Genomic DNA, 23,074 nt, shown 5'->3' with positions numbered 1-23,074 from the left:
AATGAGCAGGGTGTAGATAGCCTAGCTTTTAGCTTCACTTGAAAATTACCCATTAAGCATCGATATTATTGGAAAAGAAATTATAACGTAGTCTTTTCTTTTTCTTCTTTCTTTGAGAGGGATTTCTGTAGATAGAATGTTGGGAGAGAGAGAGAGAGCAGAGAGAGGGGGGTGGGGTATGCACAAAAGATCCTCTACAGCGCAGAATGGCCAATGTCTTCATCAACCCCTTACGTGGCATGTCCCCATTGGTCTCCGATAATAAGCCCTTGTAGGAGACACCGGTTATAAGTTATTTTCTATTAACAAAGGTTAAGAGGAAGGTTTGGATGGTAATTTCAAATGAGATGATTTGGGATAGAAGTTAAATAAAATATTATTTTTTAATATTATTATTATTTTAAAATTTAAAAAAATTAAATTATTTATTATATTTCGTATAAGAATTTAAAAAAATTATAATAACTAGATGTGATAAATGTTTTTTTTAATGCAAACCTAGCCTAAGAGAAGATCAGAGGCAGTCTTTTTGCACATCTAGAGCATTTCTTCTCACGCCAACTCCGTTTATCGCTATCAAGGCGAAACATCATATTAGTAGCCGCTAGAGCGTCCTCCATAATATGTATTTTCGGGGCGAGGTCTACGTCCATATTTAGTTCCTTATGGACGAAAACAGTCCAAAAAAGCAGGATATCTGGCATCTTGTATCCCTTAATATACTACCGTTTTCCATACTATTTTATTACCTGAAGCAATCAACACCTCAAATGAATCTGCATGATTTTGTAAATGATTCATTTTTCTCACCTTAGGAAGGTAATACAAGATTAAAACATTCAGAATGTTGATAATCATCCTTCACAAAATTACCATGCAAGATGTTGCTGAAACCGTTCAGCGATGAGTGAGGCACTGAGGATTCTTTCATCTCCTGGCAGCAGCAATCCATCAGTTCTGCCCAGATCCATGGTCAGGAATCATATTTAGAGCCTTCATTATAAAAGTATGCATGAATGCAATTTCTTGAAGCTTCTCAAATCTGCATCCAAAAAGAATAATGATGATAATAATAAAATAATAAGGTAGTTAAAGAAAGAAGGCACCCTTTTAAAGGAATGAAGGACCGTTATAGGGATTCTGTTAAGTAAGAAGTACAAGTTCATGCAAGCCCACATCAGAAAGCTTCTAGAAACGTAGATCTTTGATCAATGGAGGTGGAGCCAGCCGGAGCAAGGACCACCTCACGTATTGGTTAGCATGATGGATATAATTAGAATCTCATGCCCATTAGCATTTGTGAAAATAACTTCACATAAACGTAGCAAAGATCCAAACTTGGATCACAGATCAGTTTTATCCAGGGACTAAGCAAGGATTATAATATTGGGGTTCTGAATTTTGTTGGGTTGAATTAAGTTGCTCCGTCAGCTTGGAGACAGAGAAACAAAATGAGTAAAAAGGTTTAATTAAACTTATATAAAATAGGTATTATACAAAAATGGATGGTCCACCAAAATTCAGAAGGACAAAAAATTGTATCAAATTTAAGTAAAAATGCACATAAAATAAAATAAAATAAAAAATCTGTAATTTTTTTTTGGAAAATATTTACTTTTCTTCTTTTTTGTTTAAAATATGCTTTGAAATAAGAAATTTAAGTAAATTTATATACTGCATTTGTACAAGTATTTTTCCCTTAAACTTTCAAAATTTTACCTGTCAGAACCATTTTTCAAAAAATTAATCAAAATATAAAAGAAGATAGGATGAAAAATTGAGTTCAATTAGAGTTATATAATTTTAGAATTAAAAAGGTAGTTATAGCTGAAAAAGGAGAGGCAAAAGTCTAGAAATCTAGAAGAAAAAGAAACAAAATGTAACAGGAGGTATCAAAAAAAAAATTGACAGGAAGTCATGCTACCGGCAAGAAAAAGAGGTCACTGCTAAAAACACGTGGGACGGCAAATGTAAAGACAGTACCTACAAATTACTAAATTAGGTACTTGGAGGAGGTCAACGGCTATGGCAAAATTGCCATATTTTCTGTGGCGTTCAAGTCTTGGGGGTTGGGGGGCTTATTTTATTTGGAGCTGGCCAACTCAAGGGACAACCACCGTGATAAATAAAAAAAAATGGAATCGAAGTGAAGAATGCAGATAACAAAAACGGAGAGTAGAAAGAAAAGGAAAACGTTAGAAAAGAAGACCTAAACCTACAAACTTAAATAGTTGTAGGTAAAATGCATAGAAAAAAGATTACCTTCCTGACTTTAAAGAATGACCAGCACCAAATTCACACTTGAATAATAGCAGGTTATCATCAGTCTTCAGATCCCTCAGTTTTGCCACAAACTTAGCAGGTTCCGAATACATAACACGTGGATCTGTCATAGTGTACCAGGTTCAAATTGAATGTCAGGAGAAGGAAAATATTCATCATATCCAAAATTACAATATCAATCCTACTGTTCAACTATGCGAGTGAGCCACATTGGTGGATCAGCAATAAGCGTCCAATGTGACCCATGGATATTACCATGACAACAAACATTAATTTAACCAAATTAGATAATTTACAAAGAATTTCATAAGGCTTAGGCAGGCTCCCTTGTTTGGGTATTCAACCAGCTTGGTGACCCAACATCTTGAACATTTGACTACTTGAATATTGATTGAACTGAATCTACTTGAAACTTTGTGCATGCTGTCATGGTGATTTCCAATATATATACACTAACGAGAAGAAGCTAGTTATAGCAGTCATGGAAAAACTAAGTTTGCTGACAATGAAGAAATTGAAATCCACAGGACAAATGTTTAGACTTACCATTTAAACCAGCTGTTACAAGAATGTCTGGATAATTTTGTGCCTTTACCTATTTGCATAAGGTTAAAGGTCAGATCAGAAAGAAGGATATCAAGAATCTAGTAAAAAAACAAACTAGTATCATGTTTCAAATGGTGAATGACGAATTGTGTAGCTCTTCACGGTTCAGAGAATACTGGTTAACTATATAAGACAAGCTACTAACATTATCAACAGGGGAATATGACTTCATGTAGAAGTAAAACTCCTCCTTTCGCGGGTCACCCCATTCCTGCAGTAAGGTTAAAAAAAAAACAATCAACTAAAAGATAATTTTTGTTTTGGTCAGTAAAAAAGAAACTTTATTAATGAGAATAGCATGGCCCATGTACTCGACATATACAAGAGCAACACCTATGCGTGATTGTCTAAAGATACAAGGAAATCATGAATGTTCATGCCATCAAGGTCTATTACAATCGACCAATGGAATAAAGTATTAAGAAAAAACATTCTAAGCTCATCTATTGTCCATTTGCGATCATTGAAACTCCTTTCATTTCTCTCCATCCATATACACCACCAAAGGCAAATCGGGGCCATCTTCCATATAGCTACAATTTGAGGATTATCTTTGGATGCCTCTCCAACTTGCTAGAAAATCCACCACCCTTCTTGGCATCACCCAGAGTAACCCCACTCTAGCGAAGATATCATCCCATAAGCTCATGGCCACTTCACAATGCAATAATAAGTTCTTTCAATGGAGCTTTTAGAGGAGCCTTAGGGCATGCTTGGGTAATGAGATGAGATAGAAATTGTGAGAATTCTGTGTGAATAGTAGTGAGAACGTTTCATTAAGATGTTTAAGTTGGTTTTGTAAAAGTGTGTGGGTCCCATTGTAAAATATGTTTGGATGTATAAAAAAAGATGAGATGGTTTTAACTTTTTATGAGGATTTGAAGAAATGGTGGGTCCCATCAATGATTGGAAAGTACTTTTAATGATTGATTAATATTGATGAATATATTTTCTATCATCAATTATCAATTATTAAATGAAAAATCCCCAAACATATTTAAATGGAAAATTCCCAAGTTTATTTTTCCCCAAATTTATTTAATTTGGAACCGGTATAAAATAATGAAATAATGCCAGAATAACCTCTAGATTTACTATAAAATAATGAAACTGGTAAATAATTAATTTACAATCTATTTTATAATTAATTAACGTGAAAATATCATTTTATCAAATATATTAGATTTTTCATTTGAAATTTAAATTTTACACTGTTGTCATCATTTTGAAATAAAATTATAAATAAATCATAAAAAAAATTATACTTGTAGTGTGTTTTTAGCATTTGTATTTTAGCAATACAGCAGTGTGTTTAGCATTTTCAGCAGCAATACAATATGTGTGTGTGTGTGATTTTTTTTCTCCTTTTACGTTCCCTTTGTTCTTGTTTTTTCCCCTTTCCTCTTTCTTTCTTCTTATCCCATCACGCTAATCTCAATAAAAGCAAGCTACCAGATCTTCAGCACATCCAAACCTGAAGCACAATAGATTTCGTTCTGCGAAATAATTCATGGCTCACGACTGTGATCGACCGCCTTTTTCATGGTGGATACAACCAGTAATTTTGCTGATACAATCTTGCTCACATTTTTCCCTTTGATCTTTATTTTTTTCTTCAATTTTGGATTTGTTTTATCTCTTCCTCTTGTGGAGTCATTGGATGTTGGCCGAAAGAAAAATGTCTGTTTCCTATGTTGTGGGCATTTCATTTGGGAGTCTTTTCTTCCTCTTAAATTCTTTGGTTTTCAAAGCTGATGCCCAAAACTTCTTCATTTCATAAGGTACACCAAATCGACCAGGGAATGGGTTTTTCGGTGATGAGTTTGTCGGCATTGTGGAATGGAGGAGGAAGGGAATGGCGTGTCTCAAACCAGGAGGAAGGGCAACACGGGATGAATTTCGGTCTCAGCCTTGGGGGCAGCTCACTGTACTGTCAGTGATAGGTCTTCTCCATGAATAGAGATGAGAAAAGTAGAGAACGCATGGGATGAGATATCTAGGTGTATCTTAACGCATTTGGATAACTAAGGGTGTTTGGCCGTACGAAAGCATCTCACATTTTTGTGTTTCATCTAAACAACCAAACGAGGCTTTAATATGTTCTTCCAAGGGAATGGACTTGTATTTTGTATGAGGGACTTGTAGAATGAATGAACACTTAGGGCTAGTTCGGATAGTGAGGTGAGATAAGATGGTTTTAGATGAGTTGAATAAAACATTGTTAGAATATTATTTTTTAATATTATTGTTTTGGGATTTAAAAAAATTGAATTGTTTATTATATTTTGTATGAGAATTTGGGAAAGTTGTAATAATGAGATGAGATGAGATGAGATACGTTGAGAGTGTTTCTGTATCTAAATGGGGCCTTAATTTCCGCTTCTTTGACGGACACCAAAGGATCATGTTTTAGATAATTATCCAAAACATACTTATCAAAAAAAAAAATTATCCAAAACAACACTCAAAGTAAGCGGAAATCACACATTGCACCCTCCAACTATCAAAATTTTACACACTGCACATCAAACTATTAACACTGATACATTGCATCCTCTAAATACCAAAAAGTTATAATGTGCACCGTCCATCTTAGCAGCCAAAATTGGACAAACGTGCTATTCGTTAGTCTGGAATGAGAGAGCAATTTGTAGGAATAATTCTCATTAATTCGTAGCATTGATACAAGGCAGTACTTATAAATCACAGCAGAAGAAAATAAGGAAAGAATAAATAGGAAAGAATACATTAAATGCTAACTTCTAAGGAAACTAAATCTCCTAGAATATTCACACATTTGAAGCCAATATTCCCCTAGAATCCAGTAAAGTTGACTAGACCGATTTGGAAACTTTCCAACACTCCCCCTCAAGCTAGTCTAAAGATATCTTCCATGGCCAGCTTGTTGATTAGTTTTCAAATTGTTTCTTTGACAGTCCCTTTGTAAGTATGTCTGCTACTTGCTCAGCTGTCGAGATATAGGGTAAATAGATTACTCCACTATCTATTTTCTCCTTGATAAAATGCTTGTCCACCTCTACATATTTTGTTCTATCATGAAGGACTGGATTGTGAGCAACAGCTATTGCAGCTTTATTATCACAATACAGTTTCATTGGTAGTGAATTAGTAACCTTTAATTCTTCTAGCAATCTTTTAATCCACAGCGCTTTACAAATTCCATGAGCAACAGCCCTAAACTCGGCCTATGCACTACTCCTTGCCACCACATTTTGTTTCTTGCTGCGCCATATTACTAAATTTCCTCCAACAAATGTGCAACAGCCAGAAGTTGACCTTCTATCATTGACACTTCCAACCCAATCTACATCAATACATATTTTAACTTGTAGATTCCCAAGACCTCCAAATAATAACCCTTTACTTGGAGTCCCCTTTGGTACCTTAGGATTCTGTAAACCACATCAAAATGCTCAGATCCTAGTGAGTGCATAAATTGGCTTACCACACTTGTTGCAAAAGCTATGTCAAGACGTGTGTGAGAGAGATAAAGGAATTTCCCTACCAATCTTTGGCATTGTTCTCTATTGGTTATTTCTTCAGATTTAGCTGATTGAAGTCTTAGGTCCGGCTCTATAGGTGTCTCTGCTGCTTTACACCCTAGTAAACATGTTTCTCAAAGTAAATCAAGAACATATTTTCGTTGGGAAACAAAAATTCCTTTCTTCGACCTTGCAAACTCCATTCCAAGGAAATACTTCAAGTTACGTAAGTCTTTGATCTCAAACTCCTTAGCAATAATCTTCTTTAACCTCTAAAGCTCATTGTTGTCATCACCTGTCAAAATAATATCATCAACATAGACAATAAGAATAGCTACTTTGCCTCCACCAGTGTGTATATAGAACATAGTGTGATCAGCTTGACATTGGCAGTAGCCATGACTCTTTACCACCTTCCCAAAGCGTTCAAACCAAACTCTAGGAGATTGTTTGAGTCCATACAATGATTTCCTCAACCTGCACACCTTGCCTTTGCCACCTTTGCCTTCAAAGCCTGGTGGTAGATCCATAAAAACTTAATCATCTAGGTCTCCATTTAAGAAGGCATTCTTCACATCTAATTGATATAAGGGCCAGTTGGAGTGAACTACTAGAGTGAGTAACACACGGATTGAGTTCATCTTGGCTACAGGAGGAAATGTTTTTTGGTAGTCAATTCCATATGTTTGAGTGAACCCCTTCGCCACAAGTCTTGCTTTGTACCTCTCTATACTACCATATGCCTTGAATTCAACTGTAAATACCCATTTAAAGCCAAAAGTCTTATTCCCCTCCGATAGATCACCAATTTCCCAAGTGCCAATTTCCTGAATAGCTCTTGGAATAAACAGATGAGAAACATTTTATGTAAAGGCCTTATGAGTATCAGAGAGTCTATGATAGGATAGATGTTTGGCAATAGGATGTGTGGTACAGGTTCAAACTCCTTTCCTAAGGGCTATAGGCAGATCAAGATCAGCTGAATTATCAACAGAAGGAGCAGGAGAAGAAGATGTACCTGGAGTATTTGAATGACCAACTTGTGGAGGTGATGATAATTGGCCTTGCTCTGGATTTGAAGAATGATTTCTATTATTCTAATGATCTCTTCTTATGGTATAAACACGAAGCTCAGATGAGGGAATACCTGGTAGTATTTCTCTCCCTGTTTGTGAATCACTCATGCATTGTACTGGTAGACTAGTATTTCCATTATTTTCACTAGGTAAAGTATCGGTTTCCTAACCTTTTAAAGGAGAAGTATGGATGTCAATGTCAAGGAAAACATTAGGGAGAGGTGTAGAAGTTTGCTAGAACTCATCTTCACTTTTCTCTTTCTTCCCCTGAAGATAGTTATGGTTAAAATAAGGCTGTTTTTCAATAAATTGATATCCATACTTATGTGAATTTTTTTTGTTATGGGATTAAAACATTTATACCCTCTCTTATTAGGAACATATCAGATGAAAACACATTTTTCTGCCCTAGGATCAAGTTTGGATTGAAGATGGGTCGGTATATGAACAAAAACAGTGCACCCAAAAACTTTTAGTTGCAAATATGATGTTATCCGACAAGTAGGGAAAATCTCCTTTAGGCAAGCTAAAGGTGTGATGTATTTTAAAACTCGAGTAGGCATCCTATTAATGAGCTAACATGCAGTTAAAAGAGCATCACCCCATAAATATTTAGGAACATGCATAGAAAGCAGTATGGCTCATGCAACCTCTAATAAGCGACGATTTTTTCTCTCGGCAATGCCATTTTGTTGTGGGGTGTCACGACAAGTGGATTGATGTTGAATACCCTTTTATGAAAGAAACATTCTTAAACATTTGCTAAAGTATTCAATACCATTGTCGGTTCTAAGAATACTAATTGCTGTTTGAAACTGATTTTCAACCATATTATAAAACTCCTTGAATATTTTTTCAACTTCAGATTTGTCACTCATCAAATACACCCAACACAACCGTGTATGACCGTCAATAAACGTCACAAACCATTTTTTTCCAGATGCAGTAGTATTTTTGAGGGACCCCAAACATCACTATGGATTAAATAAAAAGGTTTTGAAGCACGATAAACTTTTTATTTATAAGTGTTTCGATGACTCTTGGATAATGACAAGTATCACAATGAAGAGAGTTGCAATCCAAGGTTTTAAATAAGCTAAGAAACAAATGTTTTAAATAGGGAAAACTAGGATGTTCTAGTCTAAGATGCCAAAGCATTATTTGTCCACGTATAGATATTGAACTACTACTATTACTCAAACCCTAAGCTTGTTTATTGTTGAATAGGTTCTCATTGAAATAATAAAGTCCATCAATCATCCTAGCACTGCCAATCATCCTCCCCGAGAGTTGGTCCTGAAATTCACAATGGGAATCAAAAAATATGACACGACAATTAGAATGCCATAAGAGTTTACTAACAGACAGCAGATTACAAGCAATTTTAGTGACGTGAAAGACAAGTTTTAGTTCGATTTTCTCAGAGATTTGAACAGAACCGGTTCCGGCAATGGATGAAAAACTCCCATATGCAATTCTAACCTTTTTATTACCAGGACAAGGGTAATAAGATTGAAACAATTGTGAAGTACTAGTCATATGATCGGATGCACCAGAATCAATAATCAATGGTGCAAGAGCTAAGCCACAAGAGTAGGCACTAGAGATATCGCCTGTTTGGGCCAAGGAACCATTAGGAGGACCGGATGTAGGAGTGGATTTCAGCAATTGAAGAAGGTGATCACTTGCTCAGCACTCAGGAAATTAGCCTTGGCTTCATTGGCTTTAGGGACTGTATAGTTGCTTCCAGATTTACTGCTCTTCCAGTTTGCTAGCTTTCCATAGAGTTTCCAACAAGTTTCTCGAGTGTGGCATGGCTTATTACAGTAATCACACCATACTCGAGGCTTTTCTTCAAACCTCCGTTGGTTAGAATAAGGCTGTTGTGCAGAAACATTGTTAGTGGCCAAATCTGTGCTAGTAGCACCATAAGGAGTAGGGTTGGCAGCAACTAATGCAGAAGTCTCCACGGTTTCATCCTCTTTTTTTTTCATCATGACATTCTGACGACAATCTTCTCGTCGCACTTCAGAAAATACCTCCCCGGAGTGGAGGTAGCGGCTGTCTCCCTAGAATCCTTCCCCTGACTTCATCAAATTCATCATTAAGTCCAGCCAAGAATTTAAATATTCTGGCATTCTCCACCATCTTCTTATAGTGATTGCAATCATTAGGATTTTTCCATTCATAATCATTGAATAAGTCTAAATCCTGCCATAGTCCCTTAAGAACATTGCAATACCTTGTTACACTGCCTTCTCTTTGGTGAGCATTGCTGATCTTTTGCTGCAATTCATATATCTGAGAGTAATTTCCAAGGTCAGAGTACATCTGACTAACATTGTCCCAGAGATCCTTTGCAGTAGAATAGCACATGTAATTTGCGCTAATCTCTTCGTCCATAGCATTCACAAGCCATGCCATCACCATGGAATTCTCAGCATCCCATACAACATAGGATGGGTCTGTTTTCTCAGGCTCCTTGGTTTCACCAGTCAAATATCCTATCTTCTCTCTCCCTCGAATATACATCCGGATTGATTGTGACCACCGTAGGAAGTTAGCCTCCTTCAGTCGTATGTTATTGATTTGGACAAGTATGATTCAGAATGGGTTACTTATAAAAAAAAAAAAAAAAAAGTATGGTTCAGAATGGGTAGTTTTTGGTTCGGGTTTGGCCTTGTTTGAAGTATAAAACCCAAGAGATTAGGGTCGGATTTGAGCCACCAGAGAAATTAGGGTTTTAGACGAATCAGAACCAGAGTTGCTCTGATACCATCTAGAATGAGAGAGCAGTTTGTAGGAATAATTCTCATTAATTCGCAGCATAGATACAAGGCAGTATTTATAAATTACAGCAGAAGAAAATAAGGAAAGAACAAATTAAATGCTAACTTCTAAGGAAACTAAATCTCCTAGAATCTTCAAACATTTACAGCCAATATTCCCCTAGAATGCAGTAAAGTTGACCAGACAGATTTGGAAACTTTCCAACAGTTAGTGTTTAGTAGTTTGAGTAGGATGTGTTAATTTTGGTAGTGTGGGGGCACAAAGTATAACTTGTATTGTACTTGGAGGTGCAAAGTGTATGTTTCCCCAAAATAAAATTGCAGCAGGCCTAGATGCAGCTCCCAGTGGCAATTAAAATCTCAAAGACAGACAAGATGGGAGAAAAATAGATCTCTAGCACCACAAACAATGTAAAGAACCAATTGAGCAAATAAAAAATGGATAAAAGATACCAGTATGGAGTAAGTATGAAAATGCAGGACCTCAAATTTCAGGGAATCTTATGTCTTAGTGATGTAATCTGGTTTAACAAGACATGGGCCACTAAACTAGAGATTTGGTATTTGAATGGCATGGCTGCAGGTATAGTCTCATAAAACAGTATGTTAGTACAGAAATGTATTCTTGTGCAATATGTTTATATTACCCTGCATAACAGAAAATAGAGTTGAAGACCTAATTCACTGGTCACCATCTGTGTACCACCTCCCAATATGTAAACCTTTTGAAGGTTGATATAGCAATAAAATCATTGTCTCACGAGGGAAAGAAGCATACCTCCCACTCTGAAGTAGTAAGGGGAATAGTTGGATCCAGCATTGTCGTCAAAACATCAACAAAAGGTACTCCAGCAATAGCAGCCTTGAACAAGTCAGGCCTCATATTAAGAACAGCACCAATGAGCAATCCTCCAGCACTTCTTCCATCAATGCACAATTTTTCCATTGAACAGTACTTGTTTTCTATTAAATACTCAGCACAAGCAATAAAATCAGTGAAAGTATTTTTTTTCTTAAGAAATTTCCCATCCTCATACCACTGCCTCCCCATTTCACCACCTCCACGGATGTGAGCTATTGCATAAACTAAACCTCGATCTAGTAAAGATAGCCTTGATGGCTTGAAACTGGGATCTATGCATACCTATTCAGAACAAGAGATTCTGGATTGTTGAGTGACTTCAAAAGAAACAATCAAGTGCAAGTGAAAAACAAGAAGCAAGAGGATACATGAATGGAAGGACATTGCATCCAGACCAATTTGCAATTGCAAAATTAAAATGATCAGACCAATTGAGGAATAATATGATCAAATGACAGAAAATGCTCAATTACATAACCTAGGCATCTTAGCAACATCTCAACTGACAGTTGCATTATTTGCATGATTGGCCAACAGCAACTTCTTAAGACCAGAGAAATGGAACACGGAAAAGTGGCCTATAATTAGAGCCCTGAAGTTTCTGAGGAGGCTTTCAAGAAATAAATGGATAAATCCATTGAGACAAACTTGAATGAGTTGCACAGCATTATTGTTACAAGTGCAAGAGAATTATGGATGAGAAAACAGGGTACAAAATTCTGCCAACAGAGAATAATAATATCTCAAAACAACGTCTATGACAAGAAGATTTTATCTTTGAAAGTCATACCATGACAAAATATAATTCAAGAAAACCAGTGGCCTTTTTACCATCATCAATATGGTACCAAAAGCCTATGAATCACTGTTTGCGCAAGCATCTACAATTTAATCCAGGGTTACTTTTATTACCTCATAAGAACCATAGCCATAAAGTAGCAATGGGTCCGACCCATCAAGTTTCACTCGATGCTTGTGATAAACAATTGATAAAGGAATCCGAGAGCCATCAGGAGCATTTGCCCATTTCCTTTCAGTGACATAATTTAGAGCATCAAAACCCCCCAACACCTACGATAGTCGAGGAAGATACTGAATTATGACATCCAAATTTTAGCATAATTAGACAAACAATGAGAAAATAGCACACAGAAGATGGAATTAATAATGAATAACTGAAATATCTGTAATAAACTTAGATATTTCCTTCTTTTAACTCTATTGCACGAAAAAAAAAGATTACGTGTCATAGAAAATATTAATGGTACCAGTCTTCATTGACATCATCAATTGTTTCAATATTAATGGACTTACAAATACAGAAGGACATAAGTCCAAGATACTTTTATCAGACTACTATTTTGAAAATGTAAATGGCATGTACTTGCAATGCATGCTCTTTTTAAACCAATGTGAAATGAAGATGAAGCCAACTTTATGAAGTTTCAGTCTAGATCTACCTAAACTTAAACTGTATAAACCAAAAAAAATAAAGAAATCAGCAAAAGAAAAACGGGGATATACCTTTGAATCCAAAGCAAAAGGATTTCTCTATCACTTTTAGTTGAATTGCAAAGACCCATAAGATGATACCAATTAGACATGTATCTCAGTCTCCAAGTTTCTTCACTCCATTAACTTATAAAAAAAAAAAAAAAGTTTCTTCACTCCATTACAGGGAGAAAACCCATGAGAAAGATGTGAGGACCGCGCCCTTCGAAGGAACTCCCACTGGATGGACTAAGTGAGACTGAGCAAAAGATTTACAAATCTCGGGAGCAAAGGAAAAGCCCTGACAAATGGTCAAGACAACTAAAAACCTCTGGCAAACAAGCCTTAGGCAAGCATGGCCTTGGGTAGGCAAGGATTCAAGTAAAGGAAAGATAGTGTGAGGTGAGGATAGGCTTAGGTAGAACTGATAGATTTAACGCGTCATTTGGGCGAGTAAGGGTGTAGGCGAACAAAGGAGAAATAAGCGACGCACAGGCAAGAAACATAAGCAATACAACGTTTTGTGTGAGCAGCGACACGAGCAAGCAAAGAATAGGCAAGTGTATTATAGTATGGGCAAAAAGGAATACAACGAGCAAGCAACGTGTAGCACAAACCCGTTTCAGGGCGAGCACCAGAAAACACGGTGTGAGGTTAGTCGGGTGCCCAGAGAACTGGAGTGCCCAGAAACAGCATGGGAGTGCTCAGAAATGACATCTCAACTAGAAGCCCTCACAATGCCATCTAAACAACATCGCAGCGAAAGAGTCATGGATCCACTATTCATCCGGCCACGAGCAATGACTTTATCGCCATATAACATTCACCCACGGCAATCTGGGAGGTCCAACCCCATTAGAAGACTCTGTGAGTGGTCACTCATTGGCCAAGCTTCTGAACTCCGGCAGAGCTAATCATTTCAGAAGTCTGCTACTGTCCCAATCTGGCATACACCTAGACAACTGAGCAACCGCCAACCAACAAACCAATCCCACGACCGTACTTGTGAGAGATTTCCCTCCCTTTTTGTTCTCCTCATTGGATATCACCTCGCTCTCTCTCTCTGAGTGAGCCCTAATTTCCCAAAAGAGTGGTACTCAAGCATGCACATGGACATTAGAAGGATACCACTAGGATTGCAACATCTCAACAACGACCAAACTTAGGAAAGGTTTACGCTAAACAAGTATTCACCATACCTATACTAACAAAATTGATGAATGATGGTATAGTATGCAAGCCCTCCGTGTATGTTAAAAAGAGTCCTCATTACCTAGAAATCCCTCATAACTCTCTTATCTGCATGCAATCCTATTCATATGTCGTTCATACAAAGATCTATTTATGTGTTTTCATAATTTTCCACAAGAAAGATTTTTACTTGGATTTCCTCCAAAATGTTAATATGTGATTTTGTTTAACTCTCTACAAGAAAGAAGGAAGTAGATTGTTCTGCTAGTTTAAGGTGCTTGTGAGTGCGCGTGTGTCTCACGACCCTAAGCCGAGATGGGACATTATCTTGGCAGAGCTCCCCTAGTCAATTAGGAGCATGTAATGATGGAGTGACATCCCTTGGGTCGACGTTGGGCGTCAACAAGCTCGGATGTCGGATGGGATGGTAATGCTCTTGCGCTCTCATACCGTAGCCGTTGCCTCTTGGTAGTGGATGCTAGAGAACGCCGTGGTTGAGGACTGGGACGCAGAGCCAGGCGTTGCTTGTACCGAAGTCGCATGCGCGGCCGTTACCAACAGTGTGACAAAAGTGTGTGCACGGTAGTATAAAGGAGACCGTGGTGCATACATTAAAAGGTGTGTTTTCAAGATGGATGAGTAAAAAGGGCATGGGGTCCTCACGGAAATTGCAGTTAACTGGAGAAATTGGGGTTCTCGAAATTTTATGGAACTTGGATTTATGTTGGAGCTCGGGATGCTCAGATGGCTTTACTGCATTGAAACTATATTATAGCAAAAAATCAATGGCTGAGAAATCGTTTTGGTCATCATCTTTTTACTAGCGATTCGATTGTTGCTCATCCACATTTGTTACTTTCATTGTTTCTTTTACCTATCAAAAAAACTATATTACTTTTTTTTATAAATAAGAAACTTTATTGATCGAATGAAACTAGGCGAAGCCCATGTACACATGAAGTATACAAAAGAGACACCTAATTACATTCTAGAAAGCTGAAAAGAAAACAAAAACTCATGAGCATTCCCTCCCTTTAGTACAATAGCAAAAAACCACTAAGCCGAAGAAGACAAAAAAATTCCAAATTTCCTCCACAGCTCACTCCTTGTTGTTGAAGCACCTCTCATTCCTTTCCATCCATAAACACCACATTAAGCACAAATGAATCATCCTCCACGCCGCTGCCAGTTGAGAACTATTATGATGCCTATTCCAACATGCTAGAAGCTCCACCACACTTTTCGACATAACCCAACTCAACCCCGCTCTACTAAAAATGCCAACCCATAACTCCCTAGCCACCTCACCACACCATTCATCAAACCAGAAACGTATTCTTGCACCCTCTCCAATCTCGAACTTTAGATATTTTTCAAAAATGTTCCACCCCTTTTTAATAAATTATCAAAGGCTCACACCATAAGTCCCCCTACCCTCCTTGGAGCGCCAACCCCCCAATCACTTTCATACTTCCGATCAACAACCTCTCTCCACAACAAATCCCTTCCAATTGACATCTCCACAACCACTTTCCTAGTAGAGCTTTATTAAAAATGTTCAAATTTCGCACCCCCAAGCCTCCCAACACAATCGGACTGCTCATTCTTTGCCAACTCACAAGATGAAATTTATTATCTTCCCCCATGCCACCCCACAAAAAAGCTCTAAACAATTTTTCAATCCGATTTGCCACACCCACAGTTAATGGAAATAAAGAAAGAAAATATGTTGGGAGATTAGAAAGGGTACTTTTAATAGAAAATATGTTGGGAGATTGGAAATGGTACTTTTAATAAGGGTTAATCTCCCCCCCTTTTAATAGATATAGCCGCTTCTAACCCGACAATCTTTTCTCAACCTTCTCTACAACACCATCCCAAATATTCTTTGCTTTGAAAGATGCCCCCAATGGAAGCCCAAGATAATTCATTGGAAGGAAAGCAATTTTGCAGCCGAACAAATCCGCTAGAAGGTTAATATTCTCCACATCCCCAATCAGAACCAATTCTGACTTTCCCAAGTTCATCTTGAGGCCCGAAACAGTTTCAAAACACAATAGAACAGCCCTTAAAGCTTGAATCTGTCCATTGTCAGTATCACAGAAAATAAGAGTATCATCCGCAAACAACAAGTGGGAAATGGATAAAGCACCGTTACTATTATTTCCCACCGAGAAACCAGCAAGAAAACCTCCCCCTACAGCAGCTTCCACCATGCGACTCAACACCTCCATAACTATAACGAAAAGAAAAGGGGATAACGGATCCCTTTATCTCAAACCCCTCTAACTCTGAAAAAATCCACAAGAGTTACCATTAACTAAAACTAAGGGTGTAAATCGATCCAATCCAGGGGAGTGATGGACCGAAATTTTCCCCGGACTGAACATCCATAGGGACCGGACCCGACCAGTCGATCCGGCACAATTATTTTTTATTTTTATTTTTTTTGTTCTTCTTTTTCAAACAAATTAATAAAAAAATTATTTAAATTACTAAATTAAAATTAAGTGAATTATTAATATGAATTATGTAACTAACTCATTAAAAAAAATATTTTATATAGTTAATGATAATAAATTAGATGAAATTTACATCATTAACTTATATAATTACTATATAAAAATAATATATTAAATTATTAAAAATATTTTTAAAATATAAATAGGAGTTAGGTCCAGTGCGGTCCAAAATTTATAGACCCCAGGACCGGACCGAATTTCCTCGGTCCACAATTTATGGGACTGAGACCGACTGGTTTGGAGTTCGGTCCAGTCCAGTCGGTTTTTCCGGTTTGGACTGAACTCCTTACACCCCTAACTAAAACATAAAACCGAGCGGTTGAAACACAGTGTTTAACCCATCCACACCACCTATCTCCGAAGCCACATCTTCTCAGCATATAAAAAAGAAAATCCCAACACACGTGATCATATGCCTTTTCCATGTCCAACTTGCAAAGAAACCCCGGAATACCTTCCCTCATTCGGCTGTCCAAGCACTCATTCGCAATCATAACTAAATCCAATATTTGCCGATCCCGAACAAAAGCATTTTGAGGTATAGAAATAATTTTATCCATCACCAAACTCATACAATTAGCTAACACCTTAGAAATAATTTTATAAATCCTACCTACCAAACTATTAGGACGGAAATCTTTCAACTGATTAGCACCAGCTATCTTTGGAATAAAGGCAATAAAAGTAGCATTAAGGGACTGGAGCAATAAAAGTAGCATAAAAAACCTGCAACACATTTCCTTCACTATGTCCCAACACTCTTGAAAGAAAACCAAAGAAAAACCATCTGGGCACGGAGCTTTATCTTTACACATACCTCTCACCACCTAATGCACTTCAAATTCTTCAAACAGTCTCTCCAACCAGCTTGCTGCACTAACATCCAGCTGATCGAAATTCAAGCCATCAAGCTTAGGACACCACTCCACTGTCTCTTTGAGAAGATCTTCATAATAATTCACAATATGATCTTGAATATCATCAGGGGATTAGAACACATTAGTACCGGAGTGAAGAACCTCAATCGCATTATTACGCCTATGAGAATTAGCCATCTTGTAAAAAACCTTGGTGCATTTGTCCCCCTTCTTCAACCAAATCACCCTTGATTTTTGCCTCCATGAAATTTCTTCCATTAACAAAACCTTCTCTATTTCAGATACCATCTCATTCTTTCTCAACAAAGACTCCTCATTAGCCTCCCCAACCTCCAGAGTATGTAACTCATGCCAAAGTAGGGCTGGGCTCCAACTTCGATGGAGTCGGAAAGCCCAACTTTGAACTCCGACTCCGATCAGGAGTGGACTCCGACTCCGATTGGAGTTGTCGGAGTCACATAGTGAGAGAGATGGCTCAATCGACCGCCGTCGTCGAACAGTGGCATCGTCGACGCTGCTAAAACCATCGTGATGATATTTAGTACGGAGCCTCGAGAAGGAAGAGTATGTCATCCTTAGAAGATGACTCGATAAAAGCATAAAGAAAATGGGAGGAGACTCTGTGTAGTAGGAGTTGAAACGAACGACGAAGATTCAAAAATACCCTCTAATAAACCACCATGGTCGAAGAAGACTTGGGGAGCTCGAATACTGAGAAACCTGGTCTCTATGTGTGTGCATGCACACTGTATGCAAATCAAATAAATTAAGCGGTTGATGAAAAAGAACGAGCAGTCGAATTGGTACTAACACTCACAGGGCTATAAAACTAGACATGTACAATCACCCTAGAACCATCACCCTGGAACCAAAAGTCTTTAAAAAGAAAAAAGGACGGTGATTTGAACCCAAAGCATGAAAGCACGTAAAAAGCAAAGTTGGTTCAGAAGGACAACTAGTTCAGATAAAAAGCAACCTCGTGACAGGGAATTAGCACACTCGATAAAATTGGTCAGAATAAAGTTGATTTCAAACAGACTTACATACACGGGAGCTAAAAAAATAGACTTTTCTTTCTTTGTTCGGAAAAGTAAATGGTAAAGTTTAAGGCTGTGAGAGGGGAGACAGTGAAAAATTACCAGAGATCATAGCAAAGATTTGCTCCAAAAAAAATTAATCAGAGTCAAAGTCAGGGCAGGCGTTGGCCAGAGTCGAAGTTGGAGCCGGCGGAGGTTCTGCCTAGCCCTATCCCAAAGAAGATTTTTTTGCTCATCCATATGCCTAAAGACTTCAATATTCCACTTCTTTAAATCAATTTTAAGGGCTTTAAGTTTACCTGCCACAATAAAACTAGGGATACCATGAAAGGAATAAGAAGTCCACCAATTCCTTACCTTCTCCACAAATCCATCAGTTTCAAACTAAGAGTGGCAATATGTGACACAACCCGTTAAAAGCGGGTTAGGATTTAGCCTTAACATATTCGGGTCAAAACGGTTTTACCCATTAAGACACGATTGCTTAACGGGTCACTAACAGGTCAACCCGTTATGAAAATTGAATTTACCTTTATACCCTTATACCTAAAATTCAAAAAACCCTAAACCTAAGTTACCTAACCCACGCCGCCCCCTCACTTTTCTAACTTTTTCTAACTTTTCTTTTTCTCACGCCGCGCCCCTCCCCCCCCCCCCCCCCTCTTCGTCTTCAACCCATGGCCCCGCAGTGACTCCCTCTCCCCTCAGTTCTCATCTCACGCCGCCCCTCATCAATTCTAACTCTTAAGTCTTAAGTTTCTAACTTCTCACGCCGCCCCCTTCTTCGACTTCAACCTAGTACCCCGTCGCCCACAGCTCTGCCACGCTCACAGCGCCACTCTTGGCCTTTTCACGCCGTCCAATTCTCTTCACGCCGTCCGTCGCCCACACAAACTCAGAGTCACGGACTCACGCTGTCCGTCGCCCATGCCACGTCACCCACTGTAAGTCAATCCAGCCAAGATTTCTACTCTACTTTTACCTATTGTTTGGTTGCCGAGAAAAAAGAAAAAAAGATGGGATCCTCATGCGATTTCTTCTCTGGTTGTGTAAATTAGATGTGTAAATTAGTTTGCCTGTTTTAGAGTACCCTAATCATCTGGGTTTGCCTCAGATCCCTCCGTTTATTTCTTTTTTGTCTTTTTATCTTTATAAATTTTAACAGATTGTTACCTTTACTCTAAACCTGAGTACTTCTGATTCAGATTTGTTGGACTACAAATTTCTCCTAAATTTGTACTTCTGATTTAGATGTGTAATAACTCTGTGGTTTGTGTAATTGAAAGTATCTGGTTGCATTGGCTTCAGTAATGTTTTCATGTAGATCATTCTAAATAATATGTCTGATGGATGAAATTGAATGCTTGTTCATTAGATGACCGTGATATCGAGGATGGGTGGAGGTGGGCTCTTGCGGGCGTGTATGGGCCTAACGTAAATAGTGATATAAGTTTTTGTGGGAGGAACTAGCGGGTCTGTATTATTTATGGGATTTACCTTGGTGTTTGTGTGGAGATTTTAATATTGTTTGGTTTCCTAGTGAGAGGGCGGGGGCATCTACTTGTTCTGAGATAGATACATCTATGAATCTCAAATGCATAAATTTATTTTATTTCTTCATACTTAAAGATTTTAATAAATCTATGTTGCCTATATCTTTTTACATGATATCGAAAACCCAAATTATAAAATTAATTCAGCAATGTTCCTGTATCCTCTATTAAATAACCATTTTCAAGACTAACCTTAATGATTGGGTATTTGTTCTCAGCCATCCCTCCCATTGTGAGGATTCTTGGCTTAATTAGTGTTTGAGCAAGTATAAAAAAGAAAAAGATTTGAGTTATTAAAATCCTTTTGATTGGAAGAATTATGGTTTTAGAAAACAAGCAAGCATATAAACTATGAATTCAAATGTCACACCCACACAGAGCAGTTGGCTCATTAACTCTGCAACCACGGGAAAATGAAAAAATATATAAGTTGGCAGAAATCATGCTCATTGAAAAGATTGGATAAGATAACTATACCTACTGTTCTGAGCATGTAAATCAGAAGTCAATGAAGAACACAATAATGCGAAAAGGAGTTGCATATAAAACTTACTGCTTCAATCTTCTTCAAAACAGAAATGCCTGTTTTCATATCATAATCATACACCGAGTGTGGAGTCTTCATTGAGCTATACTCAAAGCGTAAAATGCTGGAAATAAACTGTGACTCTGATGGTTCCACTGAGTATATAGGATCAATAAAATCAACTCTATGACCAACTTGAAGACTCTTGAGCGGTTCTCCAACATCTGGAAGGCCATAAATAGTTATTCTTGGTAGACCCTCTTCACGCTCATATACAACAAGATTATCCTTAAAGAGTTGTATACCCTGAAGTTTTACGCTGGACAAAATCCAAACATGATAAGCTTTTAGATTAGTGAACCATGTGCCCTCAACGGGTATTGAGAGAATGGTAACTATAAAAGATATAACATGTGCTACACAAAATGTTTCAATTGTACACACAATTTTCAGGTTGTTGGATCATAATCTTACACATTTCCAAAAACGAGCAATTTTTTATTTGTAAGTACATACAAAGATTAGCAGTTAGCAATTCAACTACAGCAATAACGTGAGCAAGTGATAAATGATTAAGTAGTTAACCCATAAAAATTACAAACTTCCATGTCCTTTTTACATAAGAAAAAAACACATTGAAGTTTGTAATTTCCGGGAAAATGAGAATCCTTCAATTTAGAAGCAATAAGAAAGACTTCAGGTCATTTTGAGTTCTTCAATTTAGAACCTGCTATTCTGAAACGGCATCAAAATTCAGAAAAAGCACTGTTTTTTATGACACGATCAAGGGTCCCCATGCAAAAGAGAAGAATTCACGAGTCGCTTTCATAGATTTTACACACTAGAGACGAATGACAAAGCCTACTGAAAGACAACTTACTGCATTCAGATTCACTAGAACCACAAACCCATAGAAGTAAAAACCAAAATCCGAGCAGAAGGGTGTCTAATTTTTTGAGAAATGTAAATCACAATCAAATCTACAGTCTAATGTTAACAATACAATTACTAAGATCATAATTAACATACATCGCAAGAAATGACTCAGAATAATACACCCAAAAAAAAAAAGGAAATAGCAAAGGCCATAATCAAGCCTGTAGAAATTGATTACCTTTCCCTGTGCGGAAGAAGAACCGTAGTTGCAGATGTATTGTCCATCGGACAAGCTACTATCTCTGAATTGAAAACCTGGTCGCTTCTCCTCTTAATAAAGAAATGATCCCCACGATGGCTGACGGATGTGTCGATACCATCTAGACGAGGCGTAAGAACTTTAAGCCCATCTTCAAGCCTTGAAACATCGAGGTAAAAGTTGAACCTTGTATTTTTGCTTTCAGATGCAACGAACAAAAACTTCTTGCTCTCAGAAGGTTGAAGATCCAGAGAAAACGTCTCATCCTTTTCGTGATAAAGACAAGGATCCGTTGATCGTTCTGTTCCCAATTTATGTAACCATGCCTATTGGGCAAGAAAAGAAATAGAGCATGACCATAACAAGCTAACCACAAAAGAGCCATAATTTTTCATAGTAAAAGGAAGTAGAATAACCTTGTCAGGGCGGAGAATCTCATCCATGGTGATGTACACTAAAGACTCATCACCTGCCCATTCGAGATAGGAAGTCACACCCACTATAGGGTTCCCCAAGGGAACCCCATTATCAGCATCAATGACATAAACGGTATAAATCTCGTTCCCTTTTGTATCCTCCGCATAGGCCACGAGCTTGTTGTTCGGACTAACTTTGAAAGCACCAATGACATAATAATCGTGAGCTTGAGCCTTAACATTCTCATCCAAGATAACATGCTCCGGAGGAGCATCAGGTCCTGTAGGCATGGTGTCGTTCGCAGAAGGTGGGGCCTCTGGATTGGGTACAAGACGCCTACAATGCTGAACGTACTCCTTACCCTCCAGAGTCCTCCGGTAGTAGTAGTAAGCCCCTTTGCGCACAGGCTCAGACACATCATCCTCCTTGATCCGGCCCCTTATCTCCGCGTAGAGCTCATCTTGAAAATTTTGCGTGCCTTCGATATAAAAAGAAGGTGAAAATTGGAGTCTTTTTTTTAACCGATCAGAAACAAGGAATAATGAGAGAAAGGTGAAAATGAAAATGATATCTTACTTGACATGAGGGAATGAGTGTAGGCATTCTCCTTTTGGAGGTAAGAGAGGACGTCGGGATCAGAGCGGGAGTCATCGCGGAGCCAGTAGAATTTGTCAACCCTCACGTCGCCGAACATCTCCATGAGGTGCTCCACCTTCTTGGCCACCGGAGGCTGAGGCCTTTGACTTGTCCCCATCGTGGGCGTCAATCGGAGGGCGTTGTGTAATTGAGGTTGAGTTGGGGAGGAGTGGACGACAGGGAGGTAGTAAAGGAGGCTGCCGAGTGCCCGAGGCTGAGACGATGATGATTCATCGTTTCCTTCGCTAGTAGAGCTTATATCATCCGACGAAGGGGTATTTTGGACGGAAAATGCTATTGCAACCTCAAACTTTCCGATGCATTATTTTAATTTTATTTATTTATTTATTTATTTATTATTTAATAATTAAAAAAATGATTATTAATTAAAAAAATTAATAATTAAGTATGTTAAACAAATATTGAAAAGAAAATAGTAAAAAAGAAAAAGAAAAATTTTAAATATACTAAAGGGCACGCCAGCAGTAGCCTCTAAGCAGCCGCTAGCAGTTTCTATTTTGGATTCAAGTTGATGTCAACTCAAATTAAAATAAACTCAATTCATTTTA

At 37.9% G+C, this 23,074-nt stretch overlaps 1 protein-coding gene and 1 pseudogene across 2 annotated transcripts; one reads left to right on the top strand and one right to left on the bottom strand.

Annotated features, from left to right (window-relative positions):
* Positions 1-713: 713 nt before the first annotated feature.
* On the bottom strand, positions 714-22,815 carry LOC121242697 (protease 2). Of its 2 annotated transcripts, XR_005935948.1 has the most exons (11): positions 22,446-22,815; positions 21,869-22,347; positions 21,432-21,778; positions 20,345-20,636; positions 12,032-12,190; positions 11,036-11,401; positions 3,035-3,100; positions 2,830-2,878; positions 2,263-2,386; positions 874-1,042; positions 714-776 (listed from the first exon to the last, which is right to left on the bottom strand). XR_005935948.1 is itself a non-coding variant. In XM_041140626.1 (10 exons), exons 1-10 carry the CDS (start codon positions 22,621-22,623, stop codon positions 952-954), a joined length of 2,151 nt encoding a protein of 716 aa, XP_040996560.1. In that variant the 5' UTR covers positions 22,624-22,815; the 3' UTR covers positions 714-951. The 2 variants fall into 2 exon arrangements, 1 of the variants encoding a protein (XP_040996560.1); XM_041140626.1 differs by having other exon boundaries at positions 714-1,042.
* LOC121243760 lies at positions 14,543-14,650 on the top strand (annotated as a pseudogene).
* Positions 22,816-23,074: the final 259 nt, after the last annotated feature.

The sequence above is a fragment of the Juglans microcarpa x Juglans regia genome, chromosome 8D, assembly GCF_004785595.1.
Source record: "Juglans microcarpa x Juglans regia isolate MS1-56 chromosome 8D, Jm3101_v1.0, whole genome shotgun sequence".
Taxonomy (NCBI): Eukaryota; Viridiplantae; Streptophyta; class Magnoliopsida; order Fagales; family Juglandaceae; genus Juglans; species Juglans microcarpa x Juglans regia.
This window is presented reverse-complemented; position numbering and strand designations above follow the sequence as displayed.

Coding starts and splice junctions, on each gene's coding strand:
- LOC121242697 (XM_041140626.1), bottom strand. CDS start 22,623: ATGGGGACAAGTCAAAGGCCTCAGCCTCCGGTGGCCAAGAAGGTGGAG. Junction 20,637..21,431: donor CTTCTTCCGCACAGGGAAAG/GTAATCAATTTC, acceptor GATTTTGTCCAG/CGTAAAACTTCAGGGTATAC. Junction 2,387..2,829: donor TGTAACAGCTGGTTTAAATG/GTAAGTCTAAAC, acceptor ACACTATGACAG/ATCCACGTGTTATGTATTCG.